General features: G+C 45.3%; 1 protein-coding gene across 4 annotated transcripts in view; it reads left to right on the top strand.

Moving 5' to 3' along the window:
- LOC125463920 (coiled-coil domain-containing protein 60-like) overlaps nucleotides 1-22,177 on the top strand; it is an 85,973-nt gene that overhangs the window by 10,098 nt on the left and 53,698 nt on the right. For all 4 annotated transcript variants that reach the window (XM_048555687.2, XM_048555691.2, XM_048555690.2 and 1 more), the window contains exon 4: nucleotides 14,512-14,591. In XM_048555687.2, coding sequence (XP_048411644.1) covers nucleotides 14,512-14,591 — 80 coding nt within the window. The remainder of the gene's footprint in view (nucleotides 1-14,511; nucleotides 14,592-22,177) is intronic.

Raw genomic sequence — 22,177 nt, forward strand, 5'->3', positions numbered from 1 at the left:
TTCTTTGTGTTTCATAATTTGGCTGTTTGATTTATTTGAGCAAAAAAGGGCCAGGTTCTTTCCCACCATGGCAATAGCTTCTGGATATGGTGAGGGACTTAAGGGGAAATGTAGGCACTGGTGCTTGTGCTAAACAACACATTAACAATGATATCCTTGTAAATCTCTGAAAGTATTTTGCTGTCTAACTCAACAGATGAATTTTGATGTGTTAAACAGTGTGTGCCTAATGCATCTGAGTCTGATGCTTCCTTTGGCCATCACTTGCACCTTCCCGCAGTAGGTACTGGATAGCAACCAAGAAAGAGATTTGAATTTCCTTTGCTGTCTGTGCTCAGGACTGCTGAGATCAATTGCAGCAGTTCATTTATTGTCCTGGATAAGGGGTAACTCAGCAGAGATAAAGAATTTCCCCATTCCTTTTCTGGCTTGGTACCAACTTAGAAATACATTTGCATGCTTTTTGGTACCTTTGCAAATCTTGTTTCATAAATGTTAACAAATGGCAGTATAGTAACATCCTGACATAATGACATTTAGCTTTTTGATGCTGTTGGACATATTCAATCTGGTTACAGGTGTGAGAGAGTCCAACCAGTTTGCTCTCGCAACCAACTCAATTGTTAGCATAGAATCATCAGCATAAGGGAGCGCTCTAATAAGGACTTGGTACACCATAACCTTGTCTCGGACCTCAGGCAAACATAGCTGAACAGCTACAAAAACAAGTTGCTGAAAAAGCTCAACAGGTCTGGCAGCATTTGTGAAGAAGAAAATTAGTGTTAATGTTTCGGGTCCGGTGACCCTACCACAGAACGATTCTGAGGAAGGGTCACCAGATCTGAAACAATAACTCCAATTTTTTTCTTCACAGATGCTGCCAGGCCTGCTGAGCTTTTCTAGCAACTTCTGTTTTTGCTCCTGATTTACAGAATCCGCAGTTCTTTCGGTTTTTATATAGTTGAACAGCTTTCTGTCAATTCTAATAGTTAAATAGACACAGCAGAAATATGCTGGTGGGATATGTCAGCAAGGAGAAAAGAATATGTCAGATAATGTCAACGCTAGAATACAAATCTAATTGTAAACCCAGTGTAGAAATCCAAGGATTCTGACAGCATCCTAACACAAATGACCTTATTCTTTATGTTAAGATGGATAGAAGAGCTTGCTCTGAGTGGTTTCAGTAGGAAGCCAGTTTCCTCCAGCGGCTTAAATAGACTGCCCCAGCTCTCATGCTTGAATGCCTTGGTGTGATTGATGAAAGCAGTATGTAAGGGCATCTTACAGCTGCCCTATTGTTGATTGTCAGGAAAAAATGTCTGTTTACTCACTGTGCTCCAGGGAAGGATATTGCTCATCCTAACTTGGTGTGGGCTATATTTGACTCCAGACCCACAGCAATGTGGTTGAGTCTCAACTGCCCTCTGAAATGGCCAGTTGTAACAATCACTTCAAAGTCTCAAAAAAGAAATGAAACCATATGAAACACCTGGCATCGACCTAGGCATCAGAAAAGATAATGGCAGAAACAGTCATGTTGTCCCTGCAGAATCCTCCTTACTGACATAATGGGGCTAGTGCCAAGGGAGAACTACCTGAGAGACCAGTCAAACAACAGCCTGACATTGTCACACTCATGGAATCATACCTTACAGACAATGTCCCAGCCTTAACTTCACCATCTCCGGATATGCCCTGTCCCACCAGCAGGACAGACCCAACAGAGTTGGTGGCACAATTTTTATATTTGAGAAGGAGTTACTCTGGGAATCCTCAACATTAACTCTGGACCTCATGAAGTCCCCTGGTTTCAGGTCAAGCGTGGACAAAGAAGCCCACTGCTGATTATCACATACCATCCTCCTTCAGCTGATGAATCAATACTCCTCCATATTGAGCAACACGTAGAGGAAGCACTGAGGGTGGCAACAGCACAAAACATACTCTGGATGGGGGATTTCACCACCTGCCATAACAGTGGCTCAGCAGTAGTACTACTGATCGAGCTGATTGGTTCCTAAACGACATCGCTGTTAGATTGGATCTGCAGCAGGTGGTGAGGGAACCAATAAAAGGCAAAAGCATACTTGACCTCAACCTTACCAATCTGCCGGCTGTAGATGCATCTGTCCATGACAGTATCGGTAAGAGTGACCATCACACATTCCTTGTGGAAACGAAGTCCCATCTTCACATTGAGACTATCGTACATTATATTGTGTGGCACTGTCACCATGCTAAATGGGACAGACTTCAAACAGGTGGAGCAACTCAAGACTGGGCATCTGTGAGGCACTGCTTATCATCAACAGGAACAGAATTGTACTCTAGCACAATCTGCAACCTCAAGGCCCAACATATCCTCCCACTGAACAATAACTGTCGAGCCAGAGAATCAACCTCAGCTCAACAGAGAGTTCAGGTGGGTGTGCCAGGAACAGCACAAGTCACAGCGTAAACTTAAGTGTCAACCTGGTGAAGCACCAAACATGATTGCATATGTGTCGGACATTATAAACAGCAAGCGATTGGCAGAGCTATGTGAGTCCACGACCAACTGATCAGATCTGAGCTCTGCAATTCTGCCATGTTCAGTTGAGAATAGTGGTGGACAATTATAGAAGCGTAGAAGATCTACAGTACAGAAACAGGCTTTTCGGCGCAACAAGTCCACACTGACTTTCCAATAGCATCCCACCATCCCATCCCACCCCAACATATCTCTGTAAACTGCATTTTTCTTGGCTAATCAAATTAGCCTGCTCATCCCCTGGACACTATGGACAATTTATCCTGACCAAACCACCTCAACTGCATACCTTTGGACTGTGGGAGGAAACCGGACTACCCAGAGGAAACTCACGCACACATGGAGAGAATGTGCAAACACCACACAGACAGTGGCCCAAGGGTGGAATCAACAGGAAACTTATAGCACCTCCTCCTCCAGTGAGTTGTTTAATTGGGTGGCATGATGGCTCAGTGGTTAGCACTGCTGACTTACATAGTGCCAGGGACCCAGGTTTAATTCCAGCCCTGGACAACTGTCTGTGTGGAGTTTGCACATTCTCCCCGTGTATGTGTGGGTTTCGTCCAGGTGCTCCAGTTTATTGCCACAGTCCAAAGCTGTGCGAGCGAAGTGGATTAGCCATGCTAAATTATCCTTAATGTCCAGGGATGCATAGGTTAGGTGGGTCAGCCATGGGAAATGCAGGATTACAGGGGCAACGTGGTGGGGGTGGGTCTGGGTGGGATGCTGTCCAGGGGGTTGATGTGGACTCGATGGGCCAAATGGCCTACTTCCACACTATAGGGATTCTATTAGCTTGTATCCCTAGCGCTGTGAGTGCTAATCACTGTGCTACCCAATTAAACAACTCACTGGAGGAGGAGGCTCCATAAATATCCCATCCTTGATGGTTGCTCGCTGGACATCAGTACAGAAGAGCATTGGGAACAATCTTCAGCCAGAAGTGCCGAGTGGATGAATAATTATGGCCTCCTCCAGAGAGCACCAGCATCACAGATGCTGCAGTCAATTCGATTCACTCAAGAAACAGCCGGAGGTACCGGATACTACAAAAACTATGGGTACTGATGACATTCTGGCAATTAGCCTGAAGACTAGTGCTCCAGGACTTGATGCTCCCCTGTGGAAAATGACCCAGGTATGTCCTGTACACAAAAAGCAGGACAAATCCAATGTGGCCAATTACAGCCTTGTCAGACTACTCTCAATCATACAAGGTGTCCTCAGCAGCTCTACCAAGCAGCATCAGCTCAGCAATAACCCATTCACTGCCACCCCGTTTGGGTTCCGCCAGGGCCACTGAATTCCTGACCTCATTACAGATGAAATTAGAGCTAGGGCTGGCTTTTTAAAATTCGGGGTCAGCTTCTTGTGAACAGGATGAGAATTTTTTTGCAGGTTGTGTGAGTTTGGACCTCTACCTTGGAAAGTGGTGGAGGCAGAGGCAATTACTATAATAATAAGGTAGTGTTAGATTGATTTTTATGAACTCCAAGAATCCAGGGGTGGATGGAAATCATAGAACTTGAAACACAAACAGATCAGCCATGATCTTATTGAGTGGCAGATGGGCTTGAAGTGATGAATCTCCTACTTCTGCTCCAGTTTTTTTATATTCATCTGAGAAGGTGATGATTGTGTGGTCCCAAAACCTCTTTTAATTTTCTGGGATGCAACATTACATTTCACAGTTAGGTGAAGCTCTGCATGTGTGTATGAATCCGCAGTTCAGTATTCTTCCCCACTGGCATTTCCCAAGAGAAAAAAATAGTCAATGCTACTAATATATACAGCTTCTGCATTTCAAAGCCTTGTTCAATTCCTATGTGTGCTTGTGTAAAAGAGATTTGGTAATATTGGTGTACATAAGTGGCAAGGGGCTGAATTCATTACGGGTGTCTTGTTAGAGATAGTATGTGATTGGAAATCAAAGAGCATTTTTGTTTCTACATGTTTGAACCCGAGTACAGCCCCAGTATCAATCTATAATTCATTTTCTGTCTGCTGCCTTCTCTATTGTTAGAGCGGTCTGAGTTTGCCGTGAGAGGGTAATACATAAAGGAATTGTAGATAATGCCATTTGCAACAACTGTGCAGATATGACATGAATTCATTATGTGCACAGGTGGAAGTTGCTGGTATAGTGAGGGTGGGTATTTTTCTGAAAAATATGTCCTTTAATAAAGTTCTGCTCAGGATTTTTAAGCTGCTTAACATTTCAGCATGAAGTTGATTGCTAACTTCAAGTACATTTCTGCGAGCACTGATAAATGTATAATATAATTACCTTTCCAAAGAACTTCTTTCTCCCACAAATTGAGAGCAAATTATATTCATATTTCTCATGAGGTTTTCACTAATACTTCTGTAAGTTAATGGTATCCTTTTGTTGGGCTGGGCTATTTAGTGTCTCGTTCTGGGATATCCAACAATTTCAGATCATTTCCATGAATGGAGATAATTCCTTAATATGTGATAATGGGAACTGTAGATGCTGGAGAATCCAAGATTATAAAGTGTGGAGCTGGATGAATACAGCAGGCCAAGCAGCATCTCAGGAGCACAAAAGCTGACGTTTCAGGCCTAGACCCTTCATCTGATGAAGGATCTAGGCCCGAAACGTCAGCTTTTGTGCTCCTCAGATGCTGCTTGGCCTGCTGTGTTCATCCAGCTCCACACTTTGTTATCATAATTCCTTAATATGCTTGTTTGTGGAAAATTAAATATTTCATCTGAAAACCCAGCTTGAAGTTAGAGTGCTTTCAGCATTCACAGAAAATATAGTTTGAATCTTAAACCTAGTAGAGTTTTTTTGTAAAGTTGTAAAGATCACGTTGAATATTTATCTCTTCTGTTCCAGATTCAAAGATTATTTGAGCAGCTTCTACAGTATGTATTCACTGTTAATGGAAATCGTAGATATTAGCAGCCCAAAAGAATCCATCTGTCCCATTTGTTTGTGCTGCCCATAAAAATGCTATCCAACTGACTCCCACTTGCCACCTCTTATTGGCTGTTCTAGCTCACTTGATTTGATAGTCGATAGTACATTTGCAGAAGTGTGATTGTCCTTTTTGCTTTCCAGTTCAACCCATTTGGCCTCATCTAACATATTATAGTAATCACAACTGTAATTGTTTCTTCAGCCAATATTGCAAACCTCCTTCATCATTCCTCTTTCTGTCCTGATTAAAACCCTGAAATCTGGAATGTTGAGCTGTCATTCATGTCCTTCTTTAAATCACATTCAATAGAAGTTATGATATCATAGTATCCTTGCATTATTTTAACTATCCCCTAAGTTTATTTACCATATGCATTAGATCCCTTGCATTGAAGTTTGTACACTTAAGATTACATCACTCCTTTGTTGTTTGTGTTCTGCATTTCTTTTTGTCTCCTTTCATATTTGTTTAAAAACATCGTGCCTTTGCTCCTTTCCGTTTTTCAATCTATGTTCAGGTCCCATTCCCTTGCAAAACTAGTTCAAACTGTGAATTTCAGTTGTGATTCTCCAGTTGTCAGAACGGTAATATTTCAAGCCAGCGTCATCCGTGGGGAAGCAGTGGGAGTTGGGAACAAGGAAGTTTAGGAGCAGCCTGCACAATAGCGACTTTTGAGAAGATTTGTAGCTCAGGTTGAGTTTCTGGATGTGAGTTTGCTCGCTGAGCTGGAAGGTTAGTTTTCAGACGTTTTGTCACCTTTTTTTATTTAAAAAAAATATACTTTATTCATAGAATGTACAAAAAATAAAACATTTATACACCTACCCAGTCATGCAAGCCGCTCCGGGTGACCCAGGAGGTACGTACACCAACCAAAGGAAAAAACAAAGCAAAGAAAAAAAGCAAAGAAAATACCCCGGCAGTCGTCACCCCGCACAGTCCCCGTTGGCCCCCTGACCAGTTGGGGAAGGCGCCAGCTGGGCCCAGTTACCAGATAGGGCCCTTTTTTCTATTCTGAACGAGGGGTTTTATACCGTGGTCTTTCCCCACCGCGCCTTGGCAGCGGCTGCCCCAAGCTTTAGCGCATCCCTCAGCACGTAGTCCTGGACCTTGGAGTGCACCAGTCTGCAACACTCGGTCGGGGTCAGTTCTTTCAGCTGGCAGACCAGCAAGTTGCGGGCAGACCAAAGAGCGTCTTTCACCGCACTGATGGTCCTCCAGGCGCAGTTGATGTTGGTCTCGGTGTGCGTCCTGGGAAACAGCCCTTAGAGCACGGAGTCCCGCGTCATGGAGCTGCTCGGGACGAACCTCGACAAATACCACTGCATCCCCCTCCAGACCTCCTGCACATAGACACACTCCAGAAGGAGGAGTCACGTCCCCCCCGCAGCCGCCTCAAGGACAGTGTGCGGTGGCGCAGAGATTCCGGGTGTGCATTAAGGATCTCACTGGCAGAGCCCCTCTCACCACCAGCCAAGCAATGTCCTTGTGCTTGTTTGAAAGTTCTGGCGATGAGGCATTCTGCCAAACGACTTTGGCAGTCTGCGTGGGGAACCACACGACGGGATCCACCCTCTCTTTTCCCGAAGGGTCTCAAGGATACTACGTGCTGACCACTGCCTGATGGCCTTGTGGTCAAAGGTGTTTCCTTTCAAAAATTTCTCCACGAAGGACAGGTGGTACGGAACGGTCCAACTACTCAGAGCGTTCCGCAGCAACGAGGCCAGGCCCATCCTTCGCAACACCGGGGACAGGTAGAACCTCAGTAAGTAGTGACACTTGGTGTTTGCGTACTGAGGATCTGCGCACAGCTTGATGCAGCCGCACACAAAGGTAGCCGTCAGGGTGAGGGTGGCATTCGGTACGCCCTTTCCCCCATTTTACAGGTCTTTGTGCAGGGTGCCCCTGCGGACCCTGTCCATCCTCGACCCCCAAATGAAGTGGAAGATGGCCCGGGTGACCACAGCGGCGCAAGTCCAGGGAATAGGCCCGGGCTGCGCCACGTACAACAGTACCAAAAGACCCACGCACCTGACAACCAGGTTCTTACCCGCGATGGAGAGGGACTGGAGCATCCACCTGCCCATCTTCTGCTTCAGTTTGGTGATACGCTCCTCCCAAGTCTTAGTGCACACCCCAGCTCCACCAAACCAAACACCCAGCACCTTCAGGTAGTCTGTCCTGACGGTGATTGGGATGAAGAAGCGGTCATCCCAGTTCCCGAAGAACATGACTTCGCTCTTACCCCTATTGACTTTGGCACCCGAGGCCAGTTCAAATTGGCCGCAGATGCCCAACAGCCTACTCATCGATCGACGATCAGTGCAGAAGAGGGCGACATCGTCCATGTACAGGAAGGTCTTGACCTGAAGGCCTCCGCTGCCTGGGATAGTCACGCCCTTCAGGCTCACGTCCTTCCTGATGGATGCGGCGAAGGGCTCCACACAGCACACGAACAAGGCAGGAGAGAGTGGGCAGCCCTGCCTGACTCCAGATCTGATGGGAAAACTGTCCGATTCCCACCTGTTGATCGAGACTGCGCTAACGATGTTGGTGTAGAGCAGCCGGATCCAATTGCTGATGCCTTCCCCGAACCCCAATTTGGAGAGGACGTCCCTCATGTAAGCATGAGACACCCTGTCGAAGGCCTTCTCCTGGTCCAGGCTGACGAGGCAGGTGTGCACCCGCCTGTCCTGTACGTAGGCGATCGTATCCCTGATGAGCGCGAGGCTCTCAGCGATCTTCCTGCCTGGCACAGCACAGGTTTGGTCAGGGTGAATCACCGACTCCAGGACAGACCTGACCCGGTTGGCTATGACTTTGGCCAGGATTTTGTAGTCCATGTTCAATAATGAAATGGGACGCCAATTCTAAATTTCTTCCCTCTCCCCCTTCCTCTTGTAAATGAGGGTGATGATGCCCTTCCTCATGGACTTGGGCATTTCGCCTGCCCGAAGCGCACTATCGTACACCTCCAGCAGGTCCTGGCCGACCAGGTCCCACAGAGCAGAATACAGCTCGACCGGTAAGCCATCACTTCCGGGAGTCTTATTCCTCTCCAAGGACTTGAGGGCTCTGGTCAGCTCGTCCAGTGATATCGGCCGGTCCAGCCACTCCCTTGTGCCATTGTCTAAGACCTCCGTGATAGACGACAGGAACGACTCGGAGGCCGTGCTATCCGTGGGCATTGCTTCGTACAGTCCGGCATAGAAGGATCTGCTGATCCTCAAAATGTCGGGCCGAGACGACGTCACCGAGCCGTCATCCTCCTTCAGCCGGCTAAGCACAGAGCTCTCTTTGTGCACCTTCTGAAAGAAGAAACGCGAGCACGTCTCGTCCTGCTCCACGGAGCGGACCCTGGACTGGAAGATTATCTTGGAGGCCTCCGCGGTGAAGAGCGAGACTTGCTGGCCCCTCACCTCGCGGAGGTCGTCCATGACATCGACCCTAATCGACTCAGAAGGAGCATGTTCTGCATCCTTTTCTGGAGTCGCGACAGCTTTCCCCGCCTCTCTCTCGCCTTCCGAACACCCTTGAGGACAAAGAACCTCTTGATGTTCTCCTTCACCGTCTCCCACCAGTCGCCCAGAGACGCAAAGAGGGGTTTCACGGTTCTCCAACCGGCGTACTCCCTCTTAAGCTCCTCGACGTTCTCTGGGGTCAACAGAGTCGTGTTGAGCATCCACGTCCCCTTGCCGGCTTGCAGAACACCGGCTCAACGCTGGTGGACCTGACCGAGAACACCTGCGACACAAACAGGATGTCTATCCTTGAGCAGATGGACCCGTCTGGCCGTGACCAGGTGTATCTCCGCTGCGCTCCGTCTGCAGGGGTGCTGAAGATGTCGAGCAGCTTGGCGTCCTTCACCTTGCCCATCAAGAATCTGGATGTGACATCCAGTTGACTCCCCCCACCCGCTGTCCCCACGCCGGATCTTCCATCTGCATCGATGATGCAGTTGAAGTCTCCGCCTAGGATGACCAGCCTGGACATAGCCAGCAGGGGTGGAAGCCGCTGCAGGACGGCCAACCGCTCACTCCGTACCGCTGGGGCGTACATGTTGATCAGCCTCAGGGGAGCGTTCCTGTAGGTGACATCAGCCACTAGGAGTCGACCCCCCCACCACCTCCTGAACTTGAGAGATGGTGAAGTCGCGCCCCCGCAGCAGAATAGCCAGGCCCGAGGAGCGACAGTCGTTACCCCCCCCGACCAGATCGAAGGCCCACAGGTCCAGGCGCTGGACCATTTCCTGCACCTGCTGAGGTGTGGTATCCCGCACTCCTGCAGAAACAGGAGGTCTGCCCTGACGGTGGTCAGGTAGGCCAACGTGGACACACATCTTGCGGTGGACTTGACGCTGCGCACATTAATGCTCGCAACTCGTACCCCCATTGTGGGCAGTGACCGCAGTACCCTCCCCGAGTCCAAGGTCCAGCCCCTCCATCTGTCCCTTCATGCCCATTGCCCGGGCTAACTGCTGGACGCTCTCCGGGCTCAGAAAACCGTCCGTGCTGCCTTCCGGGTGGCATCCGCCCATCGGGGTTACGGAGGCAGGAGAGTCCAGCTCTGGGTCAGGCTGGGGACACGCTGTTTCCTGCTTCCCGCCTGAAGGTTCCCAGGGGTCCTCCAGGGACCAAGCGGCGTGTGTCTGGGTGACGGAGGGAGCCTCAGGACACCTCCTGTCCCCTGGAAGTGGAGTGCTGCTTTCCTTCTCAGTGGAAATCTTCAGCTTCTGCTTTGGGCGGGCCTCCTCCGAATCCCCCTCGTCAGAGGAGCTCTTATAGCGCCCCTGTAGCTGCCTCTTCCCGCTTGATGGTTGCAGTGCTGGGGCCCTCTGGCGCGCCTTCCTCCTTGCTTTCCGGACCGTCGTCCACTCCCCTGGGTCACCTGTCGCCTCCTCCATCGACCCCAGGTTGTCAGCGGGGAGCAAAGTCTGCAGAGGCACTTTGCTGGCCTTGGGTCCATCTTGCGGGGCTGGGCCCTCCTGCACGACATGTCCTTCCTGCACACTAGGGGGGTCCTTGCAGGGGCCTGGTGCCTTCCTCTCCTCCAGGGGGGTTTGCCCCGCATTGCCCCTGCCGGCGACCTGGGCGTAGGTGGACCCCGCCGCGGACATTCGGGCAATCCTTTGCAAGGTGTCCCTCCTCCCTGCAGATGGTGACTTTGCAGTCGGCCGCCATGTGGCCTGACCTACCACAGGCATGGCAGACTTCAGGTTGCCCTGCGTAGGCCAGGTAGCCCTTGCTCCCGCCGACCGCGAAACTGGACGGTGGGTGTATGATGTTCCCATCCGCGCCGGTCCTCAGCGTCACCCTGACCTGCCTCTTACTTGTCCAGATCCTGAAGGGGTCCATGATGTTGGTTAGGTCCCCTTCCACCTTCACGTACCTTTCAAGGAAGGTCAGGACATCAGCTGCTAGCATGTGTGCAATCACCATACGGCTCCTCTGCGCTGGCATCATGAACAGCGGGACAGCGATCAGTGCAGAGAGGGGGCCCTCACCTCCTTTCTCCTTGAAAACCTCCAGGAAGCGCTCGCAAAGCTTGGCACTCCTGAAGGTTACATCATAGAAATGTCCTCCAGGGAGATTCTGCAGGCAGTAAATGTCCGCAGCAGCAAACCCACAAGAGTCCAACAGGACCCTCTTCACGAAGAAGGTGCGGTCCACAGGTGCACCTTCATCCACCTTCTTCACGGAAACACAGATGGTGTTCCGGACCCCCTGACCTGGGGCACGAGCACTTGCCGCAGCCATCGTTGCAGGTTGGCTGCTCCCCTGAACCAGCATTAGGTCGAAACCAGCATTAAGATCCACCGGTTGCAAGGATGCACAGCCACATCCTTCCACCTCCAACATAGTCGCACTCTCCTCTTCTCAGTCCACATAAGAGTGGGTCTTTGTTTTGTTCCGGATGTAAGCTGGTTCACTGAGCTGGAAGGTTTGTTCCCAGACGTTTCATCACCATTCTAGATAACATCATCAGTGAGCCTCCGACGAAGCGCTGGTGTTATGTCCCGCTTTCTATTTATCTGGTTAGGTTTCCTTGGGTTTGTGATGTCATTTACTGCATTGGTGATGTCATTTCCTGTTCTTTTTCTCAGGGGATGGTAGATTGGCTCCAAATCGATGTGTTTGTTGATGGAGTTGGAATGCCATGCCTCTGGGAATTCTCGTGCATGTCTCTGTTTGGCTTGTCCTAGGATGGATGTGTTGCCCCAATCAAAGCGGTGTCCTTCCTCATCTGTATGTAAGGATACTAGTGATAGTGGGTCACATCATTTTGTGTCTAGTTGATGTTCATGTATCCTGGTGGCTAGCTTTCTGCCTGTTTGTCCAATGTAGTGTTTGTCACAGTTTTTGCAAGGTATTTTGTAGATGACGTTCGTTTTGCTTGTTGTCTGTATAGACCAAATACTGAACTACAGGAGCAAGCATCCCAACACCCACAAATGAAGCTGCATTAGAACATTATTCCAACGAGCCACCACACACTGCAGCACAGAGGAACTACGAAGAGCAGAAGAAAATCACCTATACAGCATATTCAAAAAGAACGGGTACCCAATGAACACAGTCCTCCAATTTCTCAGCAACAAACCCAAACAAACAGACAAAACATGCCCAAAAACCATAACCACTCTCCCCTACATCAAATTCATTTCCGAAATGACTGCCAGACTACTCGGACCTCTTGGCGTCAGGGTAGCCCACAAACCCACCAACACACTAAAACAGCAGCTAATGAACTTAAACAACCCTATACAGACAACAAGCTAAACGAACGTCATCTACAAAATACCTTGCAAGAACTGTGACAAACGCTACATTGGACAAACAGGCAGAAAGCTAGCCACCAGGATACATGAACATCAACTAGCCACAAAAAGACATGACCCACTATCACTGGGATCCTTACGTACAGATGAGGAAGGACACCAGTTTGACTGGGACAACACATCCATCCTAGGACAAGCCAAACAGAGACAGGCACGAGAATTCCTAGGAGCATGGCATTCCAACCGGAACTCCATCAACAAACACATTGATTTGGAGCCAATCTACCATCCTCTGAGAAAAAGAACAGGAAATGACATCACCAACCCAAGGAAACCTAAACAGATAAATAGAAAGTGGGACATAACACCAGCGCTTCATCGGAGGCTCACTGATGATGTTACCTAGAATGGTGATGAAACGTCTGAAAACTAACCTTCCAGCTCAGCGAGCAAACTCACATCCAAAGCCTGCACAATTTCATTTTGCCTGTGTTAAATGTAGATCTTTAAATTTCACTGTTGCCAGCTGACAGAAAAATCCAAAGGCCCGAAATGTCAGCGTTTGTGCTCCTAAGATGCTGCTTGGCCTGCTGTGTTCATCCAGTCCCACTCTTTGTTATCTCAGATTCTCCAGCATCTGTAGTTCCTATTATCTCTGATGTATTGAGAACTTCCTGTTTCTGTCAAAATGTCAATGAATTGGATTTCCATAGGGAACCTACTGGTATGAAGTTGAAATGTCAGCGTTTGTGCTCCTAAGATGCTGCTTGGCCTGCTGTGTTCATCCAGTCCCACTCTTTGTTATCTCAGATTCTCCAGCATCTGTAGTTCCTATTATCTCTGATGTATTGAGAACTTCCTGTTTCTGTCAAAATGTCAATGAATTGGATTTCCATAGGGAACCTACTGGTATGAAGTTGAATAGACTATTTTATGTTCTGTGATTAACTTTCTGATAACATCTAAAATTTTCTAACATCTCTAAAATTACAGGTATTACTTTAAGAGTGACAATACTCCAATGCAAGTAATAACCTTTGAATGTCAGTAAAATCAATTGTTTTTAATGGTTGCTTAACAGGAGGAATTTTAATAGTCTCATCTGGAGAAATCCTTGTACTTTGAAACATGGAATGGGATTTGGGATTCTAAAAATCAACCTGAACAGGAAGCCGGTGCCTCCATTTAATATCTATCCCCAAGACAACAGGATGCACAATGCAGCACTCTCTCTTCATTGTACATGGAGTGCCAGCTTTTATACAGCAGAAATCGAAACATCACCATGTGGAACTCTCCATCCCTCCCACGCCTATATGAATAAATATACTGTGCACAATGGCATTTTCCTGTGCTTTGCACTGAGTTACCCATCTCAGCTGAAATAAGAGTGATGATACTCTATTTATGCTATTTGGCCATAAGCTAGGGTGAGGTTCTAATCTGAAAGCTGTCTTGGATTGCAGATCCTTTTGAAGAAAAAAGATGTTGTCTCATGCAGGAATAAGCATATTTTATTTCAAGATAGGAGAGAGATTAACAAGTGCATGTCTTCAAAGCAAACACTGGCCTTTCACCAACCTTTGGCTGAAAATATGGCTGTGCATGAGTGATGAGTAATGGTAGGGTCACTGAAAAGGGAACAACTGGAAATTCAATCGTGCCAATAATAGATTCTAGCCTTAAGAATGTAGTAATTAATTAAAGCAATTTCATTGCTTTGTTCTATTGCCAGTGTTTGCTTTGAAGACATGAAATTGTTGATCTCTCTCCTATCTTGAAATAAAATATAAGGTTATTCCTGCATGAGACAACATCTTTTTTCTTCAAAAGCCTGTGACTGGTTTTAATAATTCAGTTAAGGAAACTTGAATTAATTGTTTTAGTCACTAGTCTTAGGTATTTTAAAATCTATATTTGAATGATTTATCACAAAGGTAGTTCAAATTTCAGTTATAACACCTTACTACTATTGGAATAGAAACATACAAATACTTTATAAGGGACACCTTTTGTGTGCATCTTGTGCTCAAAACATTCATATGTGAAAGGTGACTGTCAGGCAAGAAACATGATGGCCATTGTGGACCAGTGGCAGTGAGGCTATTCTGGTTTTCAGATTGGACTTGTGGATGTTTTCTCCGAAGCAACTTAACACAGATGAAGCTCTTTTGTGAAACTTATTGTGGTGAAGCATTGACTAAAACCTACTGTAAAGCAGCAGAAGTTTATAGGAACGTGTTTTGATCCTGCAGATTTTCACTGCTAAGCTGCTGCATCTAAAGTACAAGGAGAAAGACCTGAAGACCATTCGTAAGGACCTGTCCCATACCAGGTAAGAATACATGAGGAAAGCTAAGTACCTGCTTCCCTGGTGTCTCAGTGAGTAATTGAGCTATTAAGCTGGGATGATCTGACGTTTGAGCTTCTGTTTCTCAGGGTGGCTTCTGGCTGTAACTAGCCCCCGCATCATTTAAGTTACAGAGTCAGAGTCATAGTCATAGAGTCATACAGCACGGAAACTGACCCTTCAGTCCACCCAGTCCATGCTGAACATAATCCCAAACCAAACAAGTCCTATCTGCCTGCTCCTGGCCCATATCCCTTCAGATCTTTCTTGTTCATGTATTTATCCAAATGTCTTTTAAATGTTGTAATTGTGTTCACATCCACCACTTCCTCAAGAAGTTCATTCCACACATGAACAACCCTCTGTGTAAAAAAAATTGCTGGTCATGTCTTTTTTAAAACCTCCTCTCATCTTAAAAATCTACCCACTAGTCTTGAAATCCCCCAACTAATGGAAAAGACAACTACCATTAACCCTCATAATTTTATAAACTTCTATAAAGTCATCTCTCTACACTCCAGTGAAAAATGTCCCAGCTTATGCAGCCTCTCTTTATAATTCAAACCTTCCATTCCCAGCAACATCCTGATAAATCTGTTCTCTACCCTGTCCAGCTTAATAATTTTCTTCTTCTAACTGGGTAAGCAGAGCTGGACATAGAACTCCAGAAAAAGTTAACTAAATTGTAACAGAGAGCAACAGCAACAGCATGAGTTCAATTCCTACACTGGCTCAGGTTACTATGAAGGACCCTGCCTCTCAATGTCTCCCTTTGCCTGATGCGTGTCGACCCCCTGGTTAAACCACTACCAGTCATCTCTGTTCAGTGTGAGAGGAGCCCTGCAATCTGTAAGACTGATGACCTAATGTTGATTGGTTACCTATCTTCAACCCAACACACACAGGCCTATTTCTATATATTCATCACTAAAATTATTTCCAGTGACTCCATTAAATCCTCATTTTGATTATCTAAATTTAGGAAATAATGTTCCTACCTACTTCCTAATCTGCTCATTATTTTAGATTCATTGTATTAGAAAACAGTGGAGTTTAATCTTGATTACCCTGTAACAGATTTGGGGATTTATGAAGGCTGAAAAGAGGTACTAATTGAGCTGCACTGATAACGTTAAACTGTTTGAATTCCTGGATTTATCCTCATCTTTTGGTCCTTTTGGCAGATTACCATAATATGAACTGGCCCTAGAATGGCCCTGAATGAAAAATCTGCAGATTTAGATCTCCAGTGCTGATTAAAAGCAATTTTTGGAGAAGGAGTACTGATGAAATCCTTGAATCCACATCCCCTGTAGCTGTGGCATGTTCTGACTGGCATGCAACAATGCATTTTAAGATGCCTCAGGGACTACAGGAGAAGGTACAGAGGGTTGCTTATGTGGAACTTGATGTACTGAGGAAGAGCAGCTTTTAATCACAGAGTGGCTGGATGCCATCTATCTTTCTGTCCCCACTCTCTCCCTTTCCAGCATTTAGTTCCATTCTGTCAGGCCTCTTGTCCTCTTCCCATTCCTCATCCAAAACAATAGGTTATGAAGAAGGCAGTTAAACACTCTGCTTCAGAGACAATGGGAACTGCAGATGCTGGAGAATTCCAAGATAATAAAATGTGAGGCTGGATGAACACAGCAGGCCAAGCAGCATCTCAGGAGCACAAAAGCTGACGTTTCGGGCCTAGACCCTTCATCAGAGAGGGGGATGGGGAGAGGGAACTGGAATAAATAGGGAGAGAGGGGGAGGCGGACCGAAGATATAGAGAAAAGATAGGTAGAGAGGAGAGTATAGGTGGGGAGGTCGGGAGGGGATAGGTCAGTCCAGGGAAGACGGACAGGTCAAGGAGGCGGGATGAGGTGGTAGGTAGGAAATGGAGGTACGGCTTGAGGTGGGAGGAAGGGATGGGTGAGAGGAAGAACCGAAACGTTAGCTTTTGTGCTCCTGCGATGCTGCTTGGCCTGCTGTATTCATCCAGCTCCACACTTTGTTATCTTGGCACACAGGTAGTCCTGTTTGGTAGCTTAACAGGTTGACACTTCATTTTTAGGAATGCTTGTTTGGTATGTTCCCTTGTACTTTTCATTGAACTGTATCCTTCTCAAAAAGTATATCAGTAGCAAAAAATTCCAGGGTGTTAGTAAAATTCTGGTAGTGATTCAGGAAGCTTCCTGATATGTTTCAAAAGCCTTGCAATATTGAACTTGAAATGGTGAGAATCCTGTAAGTAGTTCTTGACATTGATGTCAACATCAAATGTAGCCCCAAATGGCTGGGTGCTGTTAGCAGAGGCTGTTAGGATAAACTCTAGCCACCAAAATGTCAGTATTCTCCTTAATGAGTAGTAACAGACATTTTAAATAGTAATCAGCTGCTTAGTGAACCTCAAATTTTTCATGTTGTTGGCATGAACTGCTTTAGCAAAATGGATCTTGTACTGAGTGTGAGTTAAGTTGTCATTTCAGCTTAAGGCCACACTGAGCCACCGTAGAAGAATGTTAGCACCTGAACATATTGCCAAAAATCTCCTGTTTGCCTTCCAGTGAAATTCCTATCCATTGTGTGAGGTTCCGAACTAAAAAAGGAAATTGACGTTCCACATCAGCCCAACCCAGTCTACACTTGCAGCTGCCTTGAAAAAGCAGCAAACACAAGTAAAGACTCCTCCCACCCTGGTTATACTCTCTTCCATCGAGCAGAAGATACAAAAGTTTGAAAACACTTATCAACAGATTCAAGAACAGCTTCATCCCCACTGTTGTCAGATTTATGAATCAAACTATCTCATTTTAGAGTTGGTCTTTCTCTGCACCTTCTCTGTAACTGCAACACAAATTCTGCATTCTGTTCTATTACTCTGATGTATTTATGTAAAGTATGATTTGTCTTGATTGCACATAAAACAATACTTTTCACTGGATCTTGGTATATGTGTTAAGAATAAATAAAACCAAATCACTTGGGTAATGATGCAGTGTTGGGTGATAGAAGCCTACAGGGATTAGGATGATGCCGGTTCTATCCATGTGCTGTGTTAGCTGATCTCCTTCTCATGTTTAACGATTGGTCTCAGTGTTGCCCACCCTGAGGAAAGCAGAATCAAATAAAGAGAGATTCTGGTCCTGATTGTAATCCAGTGGCTGGTGTGGCCACTGTTCAGGACAGGATTGGGCCCAGAGCACTTGTCAAGTCTCTGAGATGTAACAATGTACAATCATTTGCTCTGATGAGCCTGCAAGCAACATGGGCATCTTGCTCTCATTCCTCGAGAATAGGCCTCAACTTGAAGAGAAGCAGAGGGTTAAAAATTGGGGGGAGCGGGTAGAAATGGTTGTTGTTTTGGCTTACTAATTGACAAATAAAAACAACCTCTCTTTGCTTCACCCTCTTTTTTTCTCCTCCCTTAATCGACCTGTTCAGAGATGTTATTACATGCCTCTGGAGAAGGCGGGACTTGAACCCAGGCCTTTCAGGTCTGGGGTAAGGGCTCTACCATTGCTCCATTGAAAGGGCCCTTTGCTTCACCCTCTTTAGATTCTTTGTAATTAACTTCACATGTTGTGAAACATAATGTATGATAATTAGGAAACTGCTGTAAGGTACAATTTTATTAATTTTATTTACAGAACCTTTGAAACAAGATTGAATGAATTAGAATTTCCCAGGCAAATACTAAATGGAGGATGAATTTAAAATGTCTGGAGTCTGGAAGTGAATTGTAATATTTGTTAAGATTAAGGAATTTAACACATTTTAAAGAGCCAAATTAGTTGTAGCTGGTTTAATGGTTGAGTTATGAATAATAAATAGAGCTCTACCACTTAACCTATTTTTCCTAATCAACCTGTTAAGAGACGTTATTACACAGCACTGGAGCAAAGTGGGACTTGAACTCAGGCCTTCTGGTCTGGGATTGGGACTCAACCACTGTGCCACCAAAGGGCTTGCACAGTTCAGCACACTTTAACTTAAAAATTGTATCCCTCAGTAAGGATGATCCTTTGTAGTATTACCACGAGGAAGGTTGGAAAAATGGGCACATTTTCTCTTGCATCTTCAGTTGCATTTTCCTTTCTGAAAAGTTTAGTGAGTTGCAAATAGATCGAATGATAGGTCCAGTTATTAAGCTGTTGGAACATAGTCATGCGCTTTTCATTCAGAAATCCAGAGTAAAGGTCGAAGTTGAAAGGTAGCAGAAGAATTAAAATATATCCTACTTATTGTTCATAGATGGGATATGGGTGTTACTAGCATTCAATTGATTTGTTTTGATTGAACCATCAATACTGACTGTATTGTGTAGATGCATGGGAGTTTTGTTATGCCCACCCAGAGCAGACCCTGCATGGTGAATAGCAAAGGTAGTAACCATTCCTTCATTGCCAGTGGGTTACTTTTATAAGAATCAACCCCTTTTTTTTTATTAATCAGCTTTTAATGCTGTTTCTAAACAATTTGTCTCAGAGTGAACTTTACACTGTATCTCAGAACATGTGACAATAATAAATCAAATGAAATTGACATCTGGATTTTTGCATTTGTTGGATGTGTGTGGGCTCCAGAGGTTGCTGTCAATTTGAAAGGAGTAATGGCAGAATCTGGGCCACTTTCTTTACCTATGAGGGAACTTTGTAAATGTATTCTCCTCCTTCAATCAAGCTGTTGTTTTCCTACTTTTAGTTTAGAAGTGAGGACAACTCTCCCGGCTACAGAAGGGAAGTCATCCTGTTGATGGGTGGCATTGCTCTTTAGAGTGTTCAGAGTAATTGGGAAGGAAAGTTATTTGCTTCAACTTACATGAGAGGAAATCAGTTTAAACTTAACGTAGTGCTCCCTGTGATCAATTAAGAAGATCCACCAGGTGGGGCTGTTAGCAGCAGCTTCACAAAAGAATGGACTCTGACCTTAGGGTGAATATGAACTGTGTGCTGAGATAAACTGATTATATTGGCACCACTGTTGATGTATTAGCATCACTGTCAGGGCACACATGCTATTTAACAGCTCCTTAAATTTAGAATGTGTTTCACGTGCTCATTAGCAAGTATTCAGTACCCACGTACTCCAATCCAACATAAGATGCAACTTCCAAACTTACTGCATGTGAAACTATGAAAAAAGCAAATTGTCTTTAGGTTGTCATGCCCTTTCACCCTGTAATGTTACTAGTCATCCATGTAACAGTCCCATTGTTAATTTTGGAAAGCTCTGAGCCTGAGGGGTGTGCTTGGTCACCAGTGTTTCTATATGACTCAAAGCTCAATTAACAGGTAGGAGATCCTGTGGGGCACTAATAGCTGCTCCATTAGTTCCAAAGTGTGAGACAAACTCTTATTTTTCTCATTCCTCATGTGTCCCACACATTCTTTAAATATAAGAAGTGGAATATTGTTGATTTCTTATCTGCAGAACCACTGTCTGTGACCCAGAGAGATATACTAACCCATACAGACTGTTCTAAGATTACATTATGTCATATATATTCTCATAGATCAAGGTATATGGTCAAGGTATAACATACAGTCATAGATTATGGTCTGATTCTTACTGTATCAATGGATTTCAAGCTGTTTGTAAATACAAAAGGTTTCACTGAATTTCTGAGTGTCTTATCAATGTATTCCAGGCACACAATTGCCAAAACAGTTATGTTTTCTCTCCCAGCCATTTCCCAGTCTTTTCTTGAAGCTAATACCTCATGCTGGTCACTATAGGCATCTGGTAGCCCTATGGTTGTCCCAAACTCCTTAGTACTGAAGACAAGCAGCTTCTATTATGTGACGAGCTGGTGAAAGCAAACTGTTAAGGAAAATTGTCGGGCTTCTGTAGCACTTATTATCAGAGGGATAGTTTAGCCAGATATTTGTGAAAATTATCCATCATCGCCGATAGGGAAAATGCAATGTTTTCAGAAAAGCAGGTGGGCTATACCTCCAGATAGCAGGAAGCGCTTGAGAAACTATTTTAGGATTTGATTTTCAAAACTGTTTTGGTTGCAAAGTTATGTTTCAGTTGCTGGTGGAAAAGTGTTTCTTCCTCTTTGCTGATTTTTTTGGCCTAAAACCTATTTGAGTTTGTTTACACTCAGACTCGGTTTAGGATACTTTTGGTCAATCATGCAGTCCATTTTCACATTCGGTCAGTCTCCACGGAAACTGTCGCCCGTGGTTTTATAAGAGGATAGATAAATTTCCAATAAGTGTGAGGTGTGGCTCCACACCTTTTCATATTAAGTATATCAGAGCCCTTTATAGACTCCAAAGGAGGAGGCCATTTGCCCAGTTAAGTCACTGATCCCTCTCTACAGACAATCAAGTCTGTCCCATTCCCCTGAGATAACAAGGTGTAGAGCTGGATGAACACAGCAGGCCAAGCAGCATCAGAGGAGCAGGAAAGCTAATATTTTGGGCCTAGACCCTTCTTCTGAAGGGTCTAAGCCCAAAATGTCAGCCTTCCTGCTCCTCTGATGCTGCTTGGCCGGCTGTGTTCATCCAGCTCTACACCTTGTTATCTCAGATTCTCCAGCATCTGCAGTTCCTACCATCTCTTAGTCCCATTCCCCAACTCTGTCACTATAACCCTGCATGTTCATCTCCCTCAAGTGGTTATTCAGTTGGTAAATTGAAGAAATCTTTTCCCTGGTGGTGAAAGATTGCTAGCACAATTTACTTATGTACTTGGTGGACTGAGCATTACTCCAATCCAATTTAAAATTGACACCTTATATTGTAAGATGAATCCCTACCCCAGCTCATCGTGGTGTAAAATCCATCTGGAAGATTTGCTGCCAACATTCTCTTTCCTGATAGGGATCCACAGGGCCTTTTTGGTCGAAAGTGCTGAAGGAAAGCCACGAGGTGATCTAGTGATGACAGGCTTTACTTAAGCAAGGCATAAGTTATTACATCATAGCAGCTAGGCACAACACATGTTGGTATTGTTACTGAGACTGTAAAGGAAACTTCGATGTTGTGTTTTCATCCTTCAAGGTACAAAGCTGTTCTCCCAAGTATGTATGGTGTCATCACATTCAGCCGTGTTAAATGTACTCCACAGCATTAACCCTTTCAGACCCTAATACAAAACCTGCCCCATTCTTACCATTATATGTTTTTGGATATAGTTTCATACACTGTACCCCATATCCCACCAACATTCTGACTTCACAAATTCAGACAGTCTGGAGGTTTCTTTGTTCTTCCAGACCATTCTCTTTAGACCTGGAAGATTGGCTGACCTTTGGGTTGCAGGCTGTTAACTTTGATTCTGTTCTTGACAGTGTGAGGTCTCTAAGTCCTTTTAAACTGGAGAACCTTTAAATTCCTTCAATAATCTTCACTGTGGACCTCTTTCCTGCTGATACAGGCTCCATTTTAGTATCTGGAATATCTTTAGTCTCATAAACACCCCTCTCAGATTATGGTTGTCTTGTTGCAAAAGCTACATTTTAGTTTTTTGATCTTGGATCTCTGAACCAGACAGTTTCTTCTTGATTGACTGTTTGGACATTGATCATTCCATCTTGGTGGTGGCCTCCATGGGTTTGTATGCAACATATT

The sequence above is a fragment of the Stegostoma tigrinum genome, chromosome 26, assembly GCF_030684315.1.
Source record: "Stegostoma tigrinum isolate sSteTig4 chromosome 26, sSteTig4.hap1, whole genome shotgun sequence".
Taxonomy (NCBI): Eukaryota; Metazoa; Chordata; class Chondrichthyes; order Orectolobiformes; family Stegostomatidae; genus Stegostoma; species Stegostoma tigrinum.